This window comes from Puma concolor, chromosome C1 (genome assembly GCF_028749965.1).
Source record: "Puma concolor isolate L17-30 chromosome C1, mPumCon1.1.hap2, whole genome shotgun sequence".
In the NCBI taxonomy this organism is placed as follows: domain Eukaryota; kingdom Metazoa; phylum Chordata; class Mammalia; order Carnivora; family Felidae; genus Puma; species Puma concolor.
In genome coordinates, this window is record NC_141674.1 from 170,614,283 (window position 1) to 170,629,185 (window position 14,903).

The 14,903-nt window shown below is 41.1% G+C and overlaps 1 protein-coding gene across 4 annotated transcripts in view; it reads right to left on the reverse strand.

Moving 5' to 3' along the window:
- CERKL (CERK like autophagy regulator) overlaps positions 1-14,212 on the reverse strand; it is a 108,363-nt gene extending 94,151 nt beyond the window's left edge. For 2 of the 4 annotated variants that reach the window (XM_086719078.1, XM_025912640.2), the window contains exon 1: positions 13,778-14,205. In XM_086719078.1, coding sequence (XP_086575204.1) covers positions 13,778-14,015 — 238 coding nt within the window. In that variant the 5' untranslated portion in view covers positions 14,016-14,205. Of the gene's footprint in view, positions 1-13,777 lie in introns of all 4 variants that reach the window. The other 2 variants (XM_086719080.1, XM_086719079.1) reach the window with 2 other exon arrangements.
- Between the last annotated feature and the right edge of the window lie 691 nt (positions 14,213-14,903).

Here is a 14,903-nt window from a genome sequence, read left to right on the forward strand (position 1 = left end):
GCCCACCTGCTCATGATGTCATACCAGGCACCATAAAATGTTCTTGGAAATATGCTTAATTCTGCTTCCCCTCTTCCACCCCACCATGATCATACAGACAAAATTCCCTGCACTAAAAACTAATAACCAAAAGCGTAGACAGTAAGTAAAGTAAAACCACTAAACAGTCTCTATACTTCAAATACAACTCCAGATATACCCAACATCTGAAAACCATGAACATCCCCTATCCCTGTGGTTCCTCCAATGTCTCACATAGGGTAGGGGGGACAGAGGCAATGGAAACTAGTAAATGGCCTGCTCTGTAAGAGGCAAGAAAAGTCACTGGGGACTTCACTTAGATGGTGCAATACCCATCCTACCCAGAGGTAAACTAAACCATAATTTGGGGGAATTATACTCCCCTTTGGGTCCAGGCCACTAGCTCACTTAAATGGTTGAGCCTTGGGCCCAGAAGGCTGAGGGAAATCCCTCTTTCTCAAGGGACATTGAGGCCCCTGCCTCTCCTATTTCAGGCCTAAAAGAAAGCTGCTTAGGCACTCAACATAGCCTCGCTTGGTATTACCACTGAAAGTAAAGCTTTCAGTAACCCTTTCACCCATCACAGAACCAAGTTTTGGCATAAAAAGCACACAGACATCACCAAGGCCAAAGATGAGCCACAGCAGGGCCAGCACCTCAGGTAACTGGCAAGGACCTCCACTCAGTTTCAGCCAAGGGATGGCAAACAGGGGACAGAAGGTTGTCCTAATGACATAAGTCACCCAAGGGACAAAGAGAGCCTAAAAGCAGCAAGGGTGACTGAATGAGCACAGAGATGTAAATGAGGACATGTTTAGAGTCTAAAGGAGTCCAACAGCTGATGCATGGAAAAGAGGAGAAAATAAAAGTAAGCTGTTCTAGTTATTATTTGAACATAGACATCAACTATGGTTAAGACTATTACCTCATATATATTTACTCTGTTGGGTTTAGATTTGGTGTAAAATGTCTAGGTAAGAAAATTTTATACACAGCGTCATCTAATAAAATAAAGGGAATTGGAAAAAAATTCTGTTTATAGGTTTTCCACTGGAAAACATGAACCAATATTGCTATTCAGAGACAGTTTTTTCATTTGGATGTTTTAAGTACCATAAATATACAGCCGTATTGCTTTCTTTGAATCAATAGCTAGGTCTTGGGGAAAAAAAGTAGAATAAACAAAGAGGAAGCAGAAAAGAAAATTCCAGATAATGGAAATGTGTGATCTTTGCTTTCTGGTCAGGGTCATACCAAAGTAAAAGAAGGGATCCCACCTATAATAGAATCAATAGCTCATATTCTCTACAAGTTTTCCAGTATCCTAAAGCAAAGATTTCACAACGTCATAGAAAATTTTCTTTTCCTTTGCCTGCCCTTCTAAACCCATCGAAGATACTAAGAAAGATTAGCAATGAGCACAGGATATGAATTAATGATATGCCACAACTAGTACACATTTTTATAAAACTCAGAGTAATTTCAGAACCATTAGAAAGCAATTTTGGACCTAAAATTTTGGATCCTAAAGGATCCACTAAAAGGGCTCTTTTCTATTTTAAAGTATCAATGACAAAAAAGTTAAAACAGCAACCATGAAAAGATATTTTTAAAATAACGTGCATGGGCGACTTCAGTTTCTTTCTGAATTATGCCATGAATGTTATTAATTAATATCAACAGCATAAGAAACCAGACAGCCTACTATAATGAAATACTGTATAGTCACATTAAAAAGTGACTGACAGGTCAAATTCTAAAAAAGAAACAGTAGATACCACCACAAAACTAGCAGATGTTTCTTGAGGTCATTTGTACAAAAACATAAGCATATGTTAAAGAAATCTGACACTATCATGGAATCAGTTGGTGTCTAAAATAATAGCAGCTCCTTATGGCAATATGGTAATATCCGTATCAAATGCACAACACATTATGTTGCAACAGTATGTGCAGACAAAAGAGCATCAGTGGCAGCAATAATGACCAGTGCTTTCATTAAGGTGAAAAAAAATAAAATTAGTGGGTTATATCCAGGGCATGCTATTGTTTAATGGTAAACTGAACATGACAGACAGTAGGTTGAATTTTCAGAGTTCGCATTTAACTGATTTTATTGAGACTCTTATCAAGGCAGAATATTAACCAAATAAGAACCCTAAAGGTTTTATAGGAGCCTCTAAGATGGGTTTTCTGATTTCTTCAGGCTACCAAGAATAATGGTGAAGACAGCTCTTATTTTCAAACCTAATGATAATACTTGATAAGTCTGGGACATGAACAGGAATTCTTCAGTTCAAAATCAATGCATTCAACCTGGTGTCCTATACTCTGTATTTAAGCAATTGGTAACTGCTAGGTCACTATTGTAATGTAAAACTGCAAATAATTTATTGAGTGTATTATCAACCTCAACCTCAGAAGTCTGAGACCTTCTATGGTATTTCTTGCGAACTAGTCCTATCGCCCCAAAGTATACAATGCACACAACCGATGCTAATTGTTATAGACTAAAGATCTTTCAAAAGTCAAAGCCAAAAGGCATTGCATAACTTTTTATACTAATTGCTGGGACTCACGTTATACCGTAGCAAAGTTACATTTGAAAAGGCTCTTAGAATTTCAATGACATAGTTTGCATCTAATGCTTCTGCATGGAAGAATGAATCTGGCATACACCTAACAAAGTGTTCAAGTATCAAGAAAATTGGAGTAATATTAGGCTCACCCATAAGATGTTTCCATGGCATGAAGACCTGTGACAGAGTAGGCTTAGCCCTGTAAAACATCCAAGTAACCTGGAAAACGATAGATTTGTCTCTAATGCAAAAGCTAGAATACCAAGATATTTTTCCCCAAATGTGAAAAATGCTAATTCTAAGAAATGGAAATACGATTTTTAGAGAAAACTTTATTTCTACTTCTAAAATAAGAGATTATCGATCAAATCCCATGACAAAAGTCTATATTTTTTTAGTATACCCTAAGTATTTAAATAAATTATCTAAAGTAACTGGGTTATGGATGGGATTTTAAAAATGCATTATATCTGAGATTTTAACTATAATAAGCATCTACCTATAGAATGAAAACAACAACAAAACATGCACTGTCTTCCTTTACACTTTCAATACATGAAAACATGGCTAAAACATAAGGAAACCAATATACGCTAACAGTTGTTCAGTTTTATTGATCTTATTCCTCCTGCACAGATGGACATAGAAAGTACTTTGAATTATGTGTAACATTCAGTACACTTAAAAGTCTAACATAGAATATTTGTATTAGACGAAAAACTGATCTTACGAAATGAATTTTTTCGGAGTTTAAAATGATATAGAAGAAGTTCTTTTCTACATATATCATTGATGTGTTCATTTTTTTCATTTCAGTAATACCTAAATATTATGGCTGCATAAAGATCATAACCTTATTTCCAATATTTAATGAACAATGTTTTCCAAAAATACCTTTAAATTTTAAGTAGCCTCAACCGAATAAGAAACAGGACACAAGAGACATCCCAAGGCTCACGAAAAACACAGACCTTAGGCTTGAGAGAGTTCAACGGACAGTCCCTTCAGGAGCCATTTCTCCAGCTTATGCATTCAATTTTAAGCTTTCAATTTCCTTTATGTTTGGACATTTTGCTAGTCACCAGCATAGTTGATGCATGGTACAATACATGTCAAGTAAGATACTTTCTCATTTTGCTGATCTGAGAATTTTAGCAGTGTTCAGTATCCATTCCATCATTCAAGTTAAAAATCTCGGCATCACCATGGTTTCCTCCCCTTCCCTCAAGTTCCACATCCTCCAAATTCTCGGACAATATCCCTTCACTTAGCCTCACATTTCCATTCTCCCTGTCACATACACACTATTCCTGGATCTTCTGGTATACTAGTCACTGAAATAGGCTCTCCAGTGTATTGCCCATTTAAAATCCATCCTGGTTCCATGATGGTCTTCTCGAAACCCAAACTCACTTAAAGAACAAAAACCTTCATATTTTGCTACCCCTTACTCAACCCTTAGGTTTAGACACCAACTTCCTAACCTGTTATTCAGGGCCTTATACAAACCACTGACTTATCACCAAGCACTGTCATCTCTTCCATTAACACTCTCTTCACAGACTATGGTCTTATTTTCCAAATGGGTCAAAGCATGCTCTCCTGATATTCCCCGTGCCAAAAAAGTTATCATTTTCCTAGAACGGTTTCCTTACTCTTTTGTGTTGCCAATCCCTAGCCATGCTTCAAGGCCCATATTCAAGTTTACCCTCACATTCCTCTGTACCTTTACCTGACCTCTTCCTCCGTCTCCCAACAAAATGATTTTCTCCTTTAGTTACATTTCCATGTATGTGTATAATGCCCTATAATATCTCAATTGCACATAAAATAGACCATCAGTAATTTTGCTGGTAAATCTTCCTGCAGATTATGAACACTTGGAAGCAAAAACTATGTCGAATTGATTATAGCATCTCTGGAACCTATCAGAAAACTCAGCACATAGTAGGTGCTCCCTAACTGGGGAAGAAAGAAGCTAAAAGTATGAATGATTTAATGAGAAAAACATAAATTAAAACTATGCTGAGATACCCTTTCTCATCAGATAGGTTTTTTAGAAGTTTCACAATATACTCTTCAGAAGAAACTTCACAGAAACAGGTGCCCTGATACAACAATGATACAAAGGCAAAATAGTACGATTCTTATGAGGTAATTTGGAAATACTGAGCAAGGTATACAGGCAGGCATGGAGTGCATGGAAGATCTTTGCATGTTCTACTCAACTTTGCTGTGAACCTAAAACGTAACTCTAAAAAATAAAATCTAATAAAAATTACATACGCATTTATTCTTTTAGTCAACAATCCCACTTCTAGGAATCTATTCCAAAAATATACTGAAAAAAAATCAAATGGACACACAAGGTTTTTCATTACACCACTATTTTCCATAGCAAAAAAAGGCTAGAAACAACCCAATCTTTCCATAAACTATAGTACACAATAGATTTTTGTGCAGATATAAAAGGAAACGTAGACTCTCACCCTAGAGTGATATGCCAGATATATTGTTAATTTAAAAAGAAAGTAAGGTGGAAAAAAAATTTGGTATGCTACCATGCATTTAAGGAAGTGGGGTAGGAGTCGGGTAAGGAGAATATATATACATATGCATATAAGTATATACATATACACGATTGCTTATATTTACAAAAGAACAACCCCAAAATTTGAAAAGACAAATAAGCTTACCTGTAATAGGAAGGAAGAAAAGGGTAGAAAGGACGCAGATAAAAAGTTATATTTCCCAGAATATAGTTTGTTTAGTAAGTTTGAGTCTGGAACCCTATAAATAGTTTATATAATTACAAAATAAAACTGAATTTTAAAGAAGTAATGCCAAAAATAAAAAACAAATGTAAATAGACAATTCTGCATACTGGGTTGAGGATATAACATCACAGATAGGACTGTAAGCGTCTTTAAAACACAGTAATTTAGGGGCGCCTGGGTGGCGCAGTCGGTTAAGCGTCCGACTTCAGACAGGTCACGATCTCGCGGTCCGTGAGTTCAGCCCCGCGTCGGGCTCTGGGCTGATGGCTCAGAGCCTGGAGCCTGTTTCCGATTCTGTGTCTCCCTCTCTCTGCCCCTCCCCCGTTCATGCTCTGTCTCGCTCTGTCCCAAAAATAAATAAACGTTGAAAAAAAACAAAAACTTTAAAAAAAAAAAAAACACAGTAATTTGGAAAACCTGGGTGGCTCAGTCGGTTAAGTGTCCAACTTCGGCTCAGGTCAAGATCTCACAGTTCGTGGGTTCAAGCCCTGCATTGGCCTCTATGCTGACAGCTCAGAGCTTGGAGCCTGCTTCACCTTCCATGTCTCCCTCTGTCTCTGCCCCTCCCCTGCTTGTACTCTGTATCTCTCAAAAATAAATAAACATTAAAAACATTTTTTTAAACCCCAGTAATTTGACTACACACAGCACATACCCTGATATGTACTCTATACACAACAATAAAAAATTACAGAATGATCTTAAATGACTTTCAGAAGTTGTACTGTTAATGGTAGCATTCATTGGTGTTGTTATTCTGTGATTTACACATGTTACAAGATAAAGCAAATGAGCAATGATATGGTTGGCAATGATACTGTTGCACTTAGAAATCAAGATTTTAAGGATAGCAGAAAGGAGACAAAGTAAACACCTTTTAGTCCTGAATTTAAACTGGAAGTATCAGCATAATTCCATGATGTGTTTTCTTTTTGGAAGAAAAATACATACTTCCTTGCTGTTTCTGAAAAAACTGGAAAACGGAAAATATTAGCGATGAGCACAACTGGAGCTCAAATTGTGGTCTCTAAATGCCCCTACTCAAAGGAACTAAGCTTCCTTTTAATGATCAGGTTGATGCTATGTCTGGGGCATGACATGTAGATTAGCCTGGAATATCTTGCCATTCAAGAAAGCAAGAAAGCTATCAGAGACAGCCAAGGGAATGTCAAAAAAACTTAGAAGTCAACTTGGAGGGGTTCCCATTCATCCAAAATGCCAGAAATTAGGACAACTTGAGAATCAGTAAGAACTGGCATTCTGCAAATTGAAGCCTATTTAATACATTTGAATACCTGAGTTCATAACGATGGCAGTAAACCTCACTGGTCACTGCGGCTGCCGTCCTGTCCCTTTGAGGAAGAACTTTCCTTTCTGCTGCAGAGTGCAGTTAGCTAACAGCCAGCCTCCAGCTGTTGGTCCCTTCAAGGCTTCTCCTAAGCTTTGTTGCTGAGGTCACACTGTTCCCAGGACTAAACACGGCTGAGGTTTGGCTATTTATGCTCAAGGCAGGACTCTTAATGGGCAGTCTTTTCCCCCAAAATCTCACCATAGGTAAGCAGAGACCTGACCAGATATGCATCATGGGCCAAGGTTCTCCCTGCCCCTGCCTGCCTTATCCTCCTTTTATAGGTCTCAGAGTCACAAGGGTATCCCTCCCAATCTGTCTCCCCCCACCTTTTATCTTTCCCAGACATTTGCCCCCAGTAGACATCTCCTATTCCTACAGGAGAGACAGAGAGAGACAGAGCGTAAGCAGGGGAGGGGCAGAGAGACAGGGAGACACAGAATCCAAAGCAGGCTCCAAGCGGTCAGCACAAAGCCTGACATGGGGCTCAAACTCACAAACCAGGAGATCATGATCTGAGCTGAAGTCAGACACTTAATCTACTGAGCCACCCAGCTGTATCCCTAGTCTGTAACAACTGTATCCCTAGTCTTTAACAGGGATCCCTAGCTGTATCCCTAGTCTTTAAACAACGATGGTCCGTTCTCCCAAATTGCAGAGAGCACAAAAATGCCTAGTCGAGGCAATACTATCCTCCTGAGTACCCAAAGTATCTGTCAACCCCTCTACCTACTGCCATGGCTCTTTGATTCTTTAGCTTTACGTTTAGACTTCTGCAAGTCACTTCAGATCTTCCCACTTCAGACAATCCCATCTGGATTTACCTCTCTGGTTTACTGACCTTGATCCAGCCATTGGACCCTCAATTTTTAAGTCCCTTGGCTTCAGCACAAGTACTGTTCCCCACTCCTAGGAAGGTATTTATGTGCCAATTGTAGCCCCAAAGATCCCATGTAGGGGAGGGCAAAAAGAAGGGGGACATAATAGATCAAGTTTTTCAAAGTACTTGCCTTCAGATAGTGCCACATGGTTAAGGAATAACATTAATATGCAGACTCCTCGGGGGTCAGGGTACACAGGCCAGGGCAGTTATTTTGTATATACTATTTTTATAGTAAGAAAGAGATTAGTTTGCTGAATTTCAGTTCAAATAATAACTATGAGGAATAACACAATTTTTATAGACAAGACTTCAACTTTACTATCAAATGATTTGCAATAAACAAAGTATTTTTTGTATTCACAAAATACGTGAAAGGACTTTGCCACTTTGACATTTCTGGATTAAGTGGATTTATCCTTAAATAGGTAGCTCAGGTGGTATAACCATATCAATTGTACATTAAGATTTGAAATTTTGCCTTCCTATAAAGATTAAAACCAATACCTAGGAATAAAGGAAATAAACGATTTCAACTCTGCATGCATTAAAGCCAGGGTGTCCAATGTGATCACCACTAGCCATATGCAGCTATCAAATTAAAATTAAATAAAAATTCAGTTATTCAGTCACACTAGCCACATTTCAGGTATAATAGCCACACATGGATGGTGCAATCTGGACAGTTCAGATACAGAACATTCCATCACCACAAATTTTTTAACTCCACGGTCATGCTTTAGAGATCCATTCTGCATTTGTTTCTCTGTGTGGACCAATTTACTTTAATGAAAAGCTAATATTTATACAATATAACTACTTAATATTTATATAATAGGTTAACAGACCTTCCAAAGCATTTAAAAACTTCATTAACAGTACATGCAGTTACAGGGTGAGCTTGATTTTTCACACCCATCTTTTAAAAATTCCTTCAAATTTGACAGTGTAGGAACAGATTGTCAATTTTTTTAAAGAAGTATTTTCTTAACATGTACACTGATGAATCAAAGCATCAGGTTTTACTGAGTAATTAATCCTTCAATAATTCACATAACAGGTCATTTTGGGGTTTAACCCCTGCTTCCATTATTTCTGACCACAAGGTCCACCGACAGATGTCTCACTTTGGATGTACACAACAGAAGACTGGGATCTGTTTCACGTACATCTGTTCCCAAACAGCTTAGGCAGATTAATACTTAGAATGTACCCAGCCCTGCTAAGTCCCAAACAACCATTTACTCTTGTTTTTAAATTATTTTCTCATTTTCACATTTTCCCACACTACCTTTCACATTGGTAAGTTTCCAGCAAATATAAAGCAAATCATTTTAGCTCTCATAAAAGAGACCTTAATTTGTAGCCCAGCTTTCTCAGATCTTCTGGTTACTGCTCTCCTTCAACTCAGCTAAGAGCTGAGTTACAAACAACCCTTTGGAAAAACCTAACATGAAATTGTGTAACCTGCAGTAGTAAGTCCATGAAAAATAGAGATTTTTAAGCCCTAAGATTTGAAACTCTTTGTTAATATTTAAAACATAATTTTCAGATGCTAACCGGACATACTGTAAAATCCTTGCCCTGAACTTTGATTAAAAGGTAGAGGAAATGAGGGGCACCTGGGTGGCTCAGTCGGCTAAGCATCCAACTTCAGCTCAGGTCACGATCTCACAGTTCATGGGTTTGAGCCCCGTGTCGGGCTCTGTGCTGACCACTCAGAGCCTAGAGCCTGCTTCAGATTCTGTGTCTCCCTCTCTCTCTCTGCCCCTCCCCTGCTCACATTCTGTCTCTCTCTTGCTCTCTGAAATAAACATTAAAAAACAACTTTTTTTAAGGTAGAGGAAATGATATCAAAGCTAAGCTAGTCCTTTTGCCCATAAAAAAAAAAAAAAGTCTGATGACTAGCTTGACCAATAATTTTCTATCAGAAAATGGTTTCTTCCTCTCTCAAGGCAGGCCCTGTGCTGAGATGACCCTCCACCTCTCATCACTATGCCCTGAAGCTGGGGAAGGGGAGCAAGGGGCCCGTATTTCCCATGTTTCTTCTAATTAGAAGTTCATTAGGGTGGAGAAGCTCCTGCTGGAAAATACAACACCTCCTCCCACACATCACACTGTTGACCCTTGAGCATTCAAACCAGAGACTTACCTACGATGTCGTAACATCTGAAGTCTATAAAAATAGGTATTTTCTTTAAAACGCAACTTGAGAGTTGGTTTTCAATGATTATATACAGCTGATCCTTGAACAATGCAAGGGTTAGGGGTGGTGACCCACATACAGTCAAAAGTCCACGTCTACCTCTGGACTCCCCCAAAACTTACTAATAGCCTACTGTTGACCAGAAGCCTTACCCATGATATGGTTAAGACATACTTTGTATGCTAAATGTATTGTATACTGTATTCTTGCAATAAAGCTACAAAAAAGTCAAGAAAATCTTAAAAGATTTGTAGTGCTGTACTGCATCAAAAAAAAAAAAAAAAAAAGAAAGAAAAACTCGCGTGTAAGTAGACCTATACAGTTCCAACCCAAGTTGTTCAAGAGTCAACTGTAATATAAATGCCTCATTCTGCAGATGAAAAAGTGGAATTAAATTACTTGCCCAAAGTCAGTTATGGTCCTATTAGTTGCAGACAAGACCTCATATCCTTTGGTGCCCACTCCTGAAAATGTTCCTACATCACAGACAGGAGAGTACAGACAGCTGGAGCAGGGAGCCTATAAAAGATCCCATCATGTTTTTCCTATGTCAAGGTGCTATCCATTAGTAAATGGTGAAGTTCCCACTGTGAAATGGCAGACACATTTGTGGGCATCTGGCATTCGTGTCACAGAAATTCCTAAATTGATCATTCTTAACTGTACTAAAATTTGAGCTTAATACAGTGTAATCCTACCCATTACTAACTCTCCTCACCCGTAGCTTTTCCTTTATGGGAAAGCATTATCACCCAGTCACACAGTACAGTAAGCAGATCCCGGTTTGGGGATGCACAAAAATGCTTCTACCTTCTGCTTCCATCTAACATTTCAAATAGAAGCTTACTACTTGCTAAGCAAACATGCCTAGAAATTTGTCCTTGGCTGAGATTTAGAACAATGCCAACAGGCAATCTGTGATATTTTTGAAAATATTGAACTCGGAATGTATTTGATCCAGTAACAGCACAAGTGAAGGGCTACGCTGTAAAATATGCAATATTGTCTAATACATCTGCCCATGTCCCCTTTCTGTGCGCCCTTAATTTTTGACACCTTATTCCCCAATTTCAGAGACCGTTGGGGGCTACCCACACTGTGGTACTACCCTTGATCTGCTTTGCCTGGTCTGGGTTCCATGCCCCAGACTTGTCTGACTTTTCTCACGAAGCCTCAAAGAACTCACCTGATCTCTCTATTTCTTCTGGATTCTGTTCCTTTCTAGGTCACAGCTAACTCGGTAATTACTTTATACTCACATGCATAAACTCATGATTTCACAAATGGTCAAATTTTAAGATTCCAATAGAAAGATCATTAAGCAGTTTGTGGTTAACATTTTCTGAACAGATGATGCCCTTTTGTGTACACATTTTGTATCATAGTGGTGGCATCCTGGTCAATCTATGTCCAGGTCAGTGCTTACCACCCTGCAGCTTAGCACGATGGAACCTTCTGGCCAGGATACCCACAGTGGTGAAGTAGGCCAACATTAGCTTAAGAAAGTTTTTATAGAAAAGAATTCCAATACCTTAACAAAAGGGGAGAGGATACTCTTGCAGGTGATGAAAAGTCACAAGCAGCTGTGTAGTCAGTAGTACAACGCAGTAGGCAAAAGTAAGGTTCGTGAGGCCAGTTAACAAATTCATTCAACAATGGTTTTCGTGTCAGGTACTCTTCCAGGTACCGACAGCTAACAAAACAGGTTCCGAACAGCTTTCCTTTTCCCCATCTAGATCCAGTCTGAGAGTTAAACCATCAGCTCTCCTGCTTCTCAGACCTTCAGATTTGGTCTGAATTATACCACTGACTTTCCTGGTTCTCCAGTTTGCAAATGGCATACAGTGGTAGAGCTCAGCCTCCGTAACCCCATGGTAGATCTCCTCAAACATACAGCCAAGCTTCTGTTTCCCTGGGGAACCCCAACACACACATCATTACAAGTTTGTCAAAACCCACAGAATGTACGACACCAAGAGCGAACCGTAACATCAACTATGGACTCGGGTGATGACGTGTTCACGTAGGTTCATGAATTGTAACAAATGTACCACTCTGATGAGGAATGTGGATAATGGAGGAGGCCGTGCATGTGTAGGGGGCAGAGAACACATGGGAGATCTCTGTACCTTTTGCTCAATGTTGCAGTGAACCTAAAACTGCTCTAAAAAACGAAATCTACTTTTAAAAGCAGCAACTAAGGTACTCTGAGATTCAAAAACTGAGTGGTGTTGCAAATATTTCCTATGTATGATCTAATAAAGCCCGGTGATCCCACACCACTCCACCCCCACCCTTCCTGGAGCCGCCAGTCACGGCCTGGGGCCAATACACCCACGGTCTTCCCTACTACATCCTCCTATACCCCATCCTCCCAAGCATGGTAACCTTGACACACTTACCCTCTATTATCTGGACAATCTCATTGGTCTTTCAGCATTCACATCTAAACTAATTCTACATCAGAGATCATTTCATTTAAGTATACCTCTTACTCCCTTTTCTTTTCCCCACTCCTTTTACTAGGTAAAACATCTGTTTATAAATATAGGTTCTTACTAAGGTGCTAGGATTCCGTATTTCCAATTTTAAAGGCCTGAAGAAGTTTGCACACTAGGCCTTCATTAAGAAAAAATACACCTAGGTGAAAGAAAAGTAAGGGGTTTCGAGCAAAGTTTAAAAAAAAAATCAAAACTTTCAACCTGTATAGTTTTTAAATTCTACTTCCATGAACACAAAGCAAGCCTGCTTTTCCTCCATCACCACTTAATTTACAACAGCATTTCTTTTTCCGTGTCATTATTTGCCTTTTTGTGTCCCAGTACGGCAACACTTATTTATTTATATGAGCTCTCACTGAGCAAGGTCTGTTTTAAATTCTGTAGTATTTCACCTTCATTGTAGGTTAAGCTGGCTCTTGCAGGCTAACCTAAACTTCATATAACTTAGAAACTTCTAGATCTCCCAAATTCAAACGGACTTAAGAACTTCACGGAATAATTCTACCTCCATATCCCTCGGTTTTAACTCAGAGAGAGGTTCAATAAAACATTCTACCTTGGTTTTCGTGACACCTGAAAACATATTAATTAAGGTAGAAGGTAATTTTAGTTAAGCCTACTCAGTGCATTGTTAGCTTTTTTTGCACGGGAGACTTTAGAACAGTGGCATGTTTCTATACTTTACTAGTACAGGGCGCCTGGTTTTGCAACGGAAGGCAATGTTTTAAAAATAATTTCTTAAGTTTGTATTTAGCCAGGAGAGACAGTGTCACATCCGAAGGTTTTTTGAGCAATCTTCTCTCCACGAAGACTTGAAATAGTTGTTGTAAATACAGCACTGTAACATTTCCAAAAAACTAAAGTCAATAAAAGGCGAATGCGATAAGCAGCATGAGGACTTTAAAGTCAACACTTAAAAAAAAAAAAAAAAAAAATCAAGGGTTTCTACGTAGGTAGAGGGCTTGATCCTAGACAAGGCAAGGAATGTGAGGGATGGGGAAGTCCAGAGAGCCCAAAAGGGGATTAAAGTTTCGGAAGTCAACAAAGTGAGAGTTCGATTCAGAACCCACGTGTAGATGTACTCTGTAAAGTGGTTATACTTTCAGGGGACGGGCAGAGGTTGATGGATTCAAACTCCACCAGTTTGGAGCGAAGGAGAGGACCTTCCCGCAGTTTGGAAAACACCGGCCCTTTGGGGCTCAATTCTTTTTTCGGCCTCCTAGAGCAGAAGCTGGCCGTGACTTTGCTCCAGGGAATGCACCCAGAGGCGGGGAGCCAGGCGGGCGGGGCGGGGAGCCTGAGGCCCCCGGGGCCGCGAGCAGACTAGACTGCTCTCCCCAGTTCGGAAGGAGCGGGCGGGGGCTTCGCGACGCGGGGGGGAGGAGCCTGGGGAGGGCGGAGAGGAGGCGCGGGCGAAGTTGCAGGGAGGAGGCGAGGCTGCAGGCTAAGGTGCCGGGACACTCACCCGCGGGGCGCTCGGGTTGGATGGGCCGCCACCTGAGGGCCTGCTCGCTCAGCACCACGTCACAGCTGCTCCTCTCGATCTCGAAGATGCCACGCAGCAGGATCTGCCCGGCCGCCGCCTCCGGCTGCAGCTGGGACGCCCACAGCGCCGAGGGCACCGCGGCCGCCGCCGGGGGCGCTTCCTCCTCCGGGCCGCCCTCCAGGGCGCTCACCCGGCCGCCGCGCCTCCCCCGAGGCATGGCGGAGACGCTAGCTGAGCGGCACCCTGGGGTCTGGGGAGGCCTTTGGAGGCGGAGGTGGAGGCCGCGGCAGCCTCGGCTCGATCTGCGTCCGGCGCTGCCACAGCAACCGCGCGCGGGGCAGAGACCCAGGAGGGAGGCGGGGCAGGCAGGCGGGGCCGCCCGGACCTAGTCCGGCACCTTGGGCCGCCGGCTTCGGGTCGCTGCCGCTCGCTACCAAAGGTCCCCCATGCTGGCAGACGAAGAAGTGGCTCCCTGCGCCTAGCCCTCCCTGTTCAGTAGGATTTAGTGCACTGAGTTTCCCACAGTTCTATACGCCCTCCCTTCTCAAACTTACTCACCCCCTGGGCATCTTGTTAAAATGCAGTTTCTTACTGCTGAGGTCTGAGAGGAGGCCCAAAAGGCTGTATTGCTTGCTAAGAAGCCCGGGATGACGGCGACGCCCATGCCACTGGTCCTCGGGACACACTTTGAGTGGCAAGGGCTTCTCGTTTCCCCACCTGCTTCCCAGTGGGCTGCCTCAGAAGGCAGAGGTCATGCTATATAACCGTGCTGGCACACCCCCGGTAGTTAGCTGATCTTATGCACCTGGTAGAGAGAGCTCATTTCCCAAAAGCCCCGAGAGGAAGCCAAAGTCTCTGGTTTACATTCACAGATTCTCACCTGACAAACAGAAGGTGCCTTATCATAATGAGCACTGAGTAATGTTTAGAATTGTTGAATCGTTATATTGTCCTCCTGAAACTAATATATTGGATGATAACTATACTGGAATAGGAAAAAAAAAAACACCTTAATGAATAAGAGGTGCCTTTGTGCTGTCAGTGTTGAGGGTCCTAATTTCCCCGGAAGATTTCTCCTTTGCAAACTCGTCTTTGCTTGGATCTG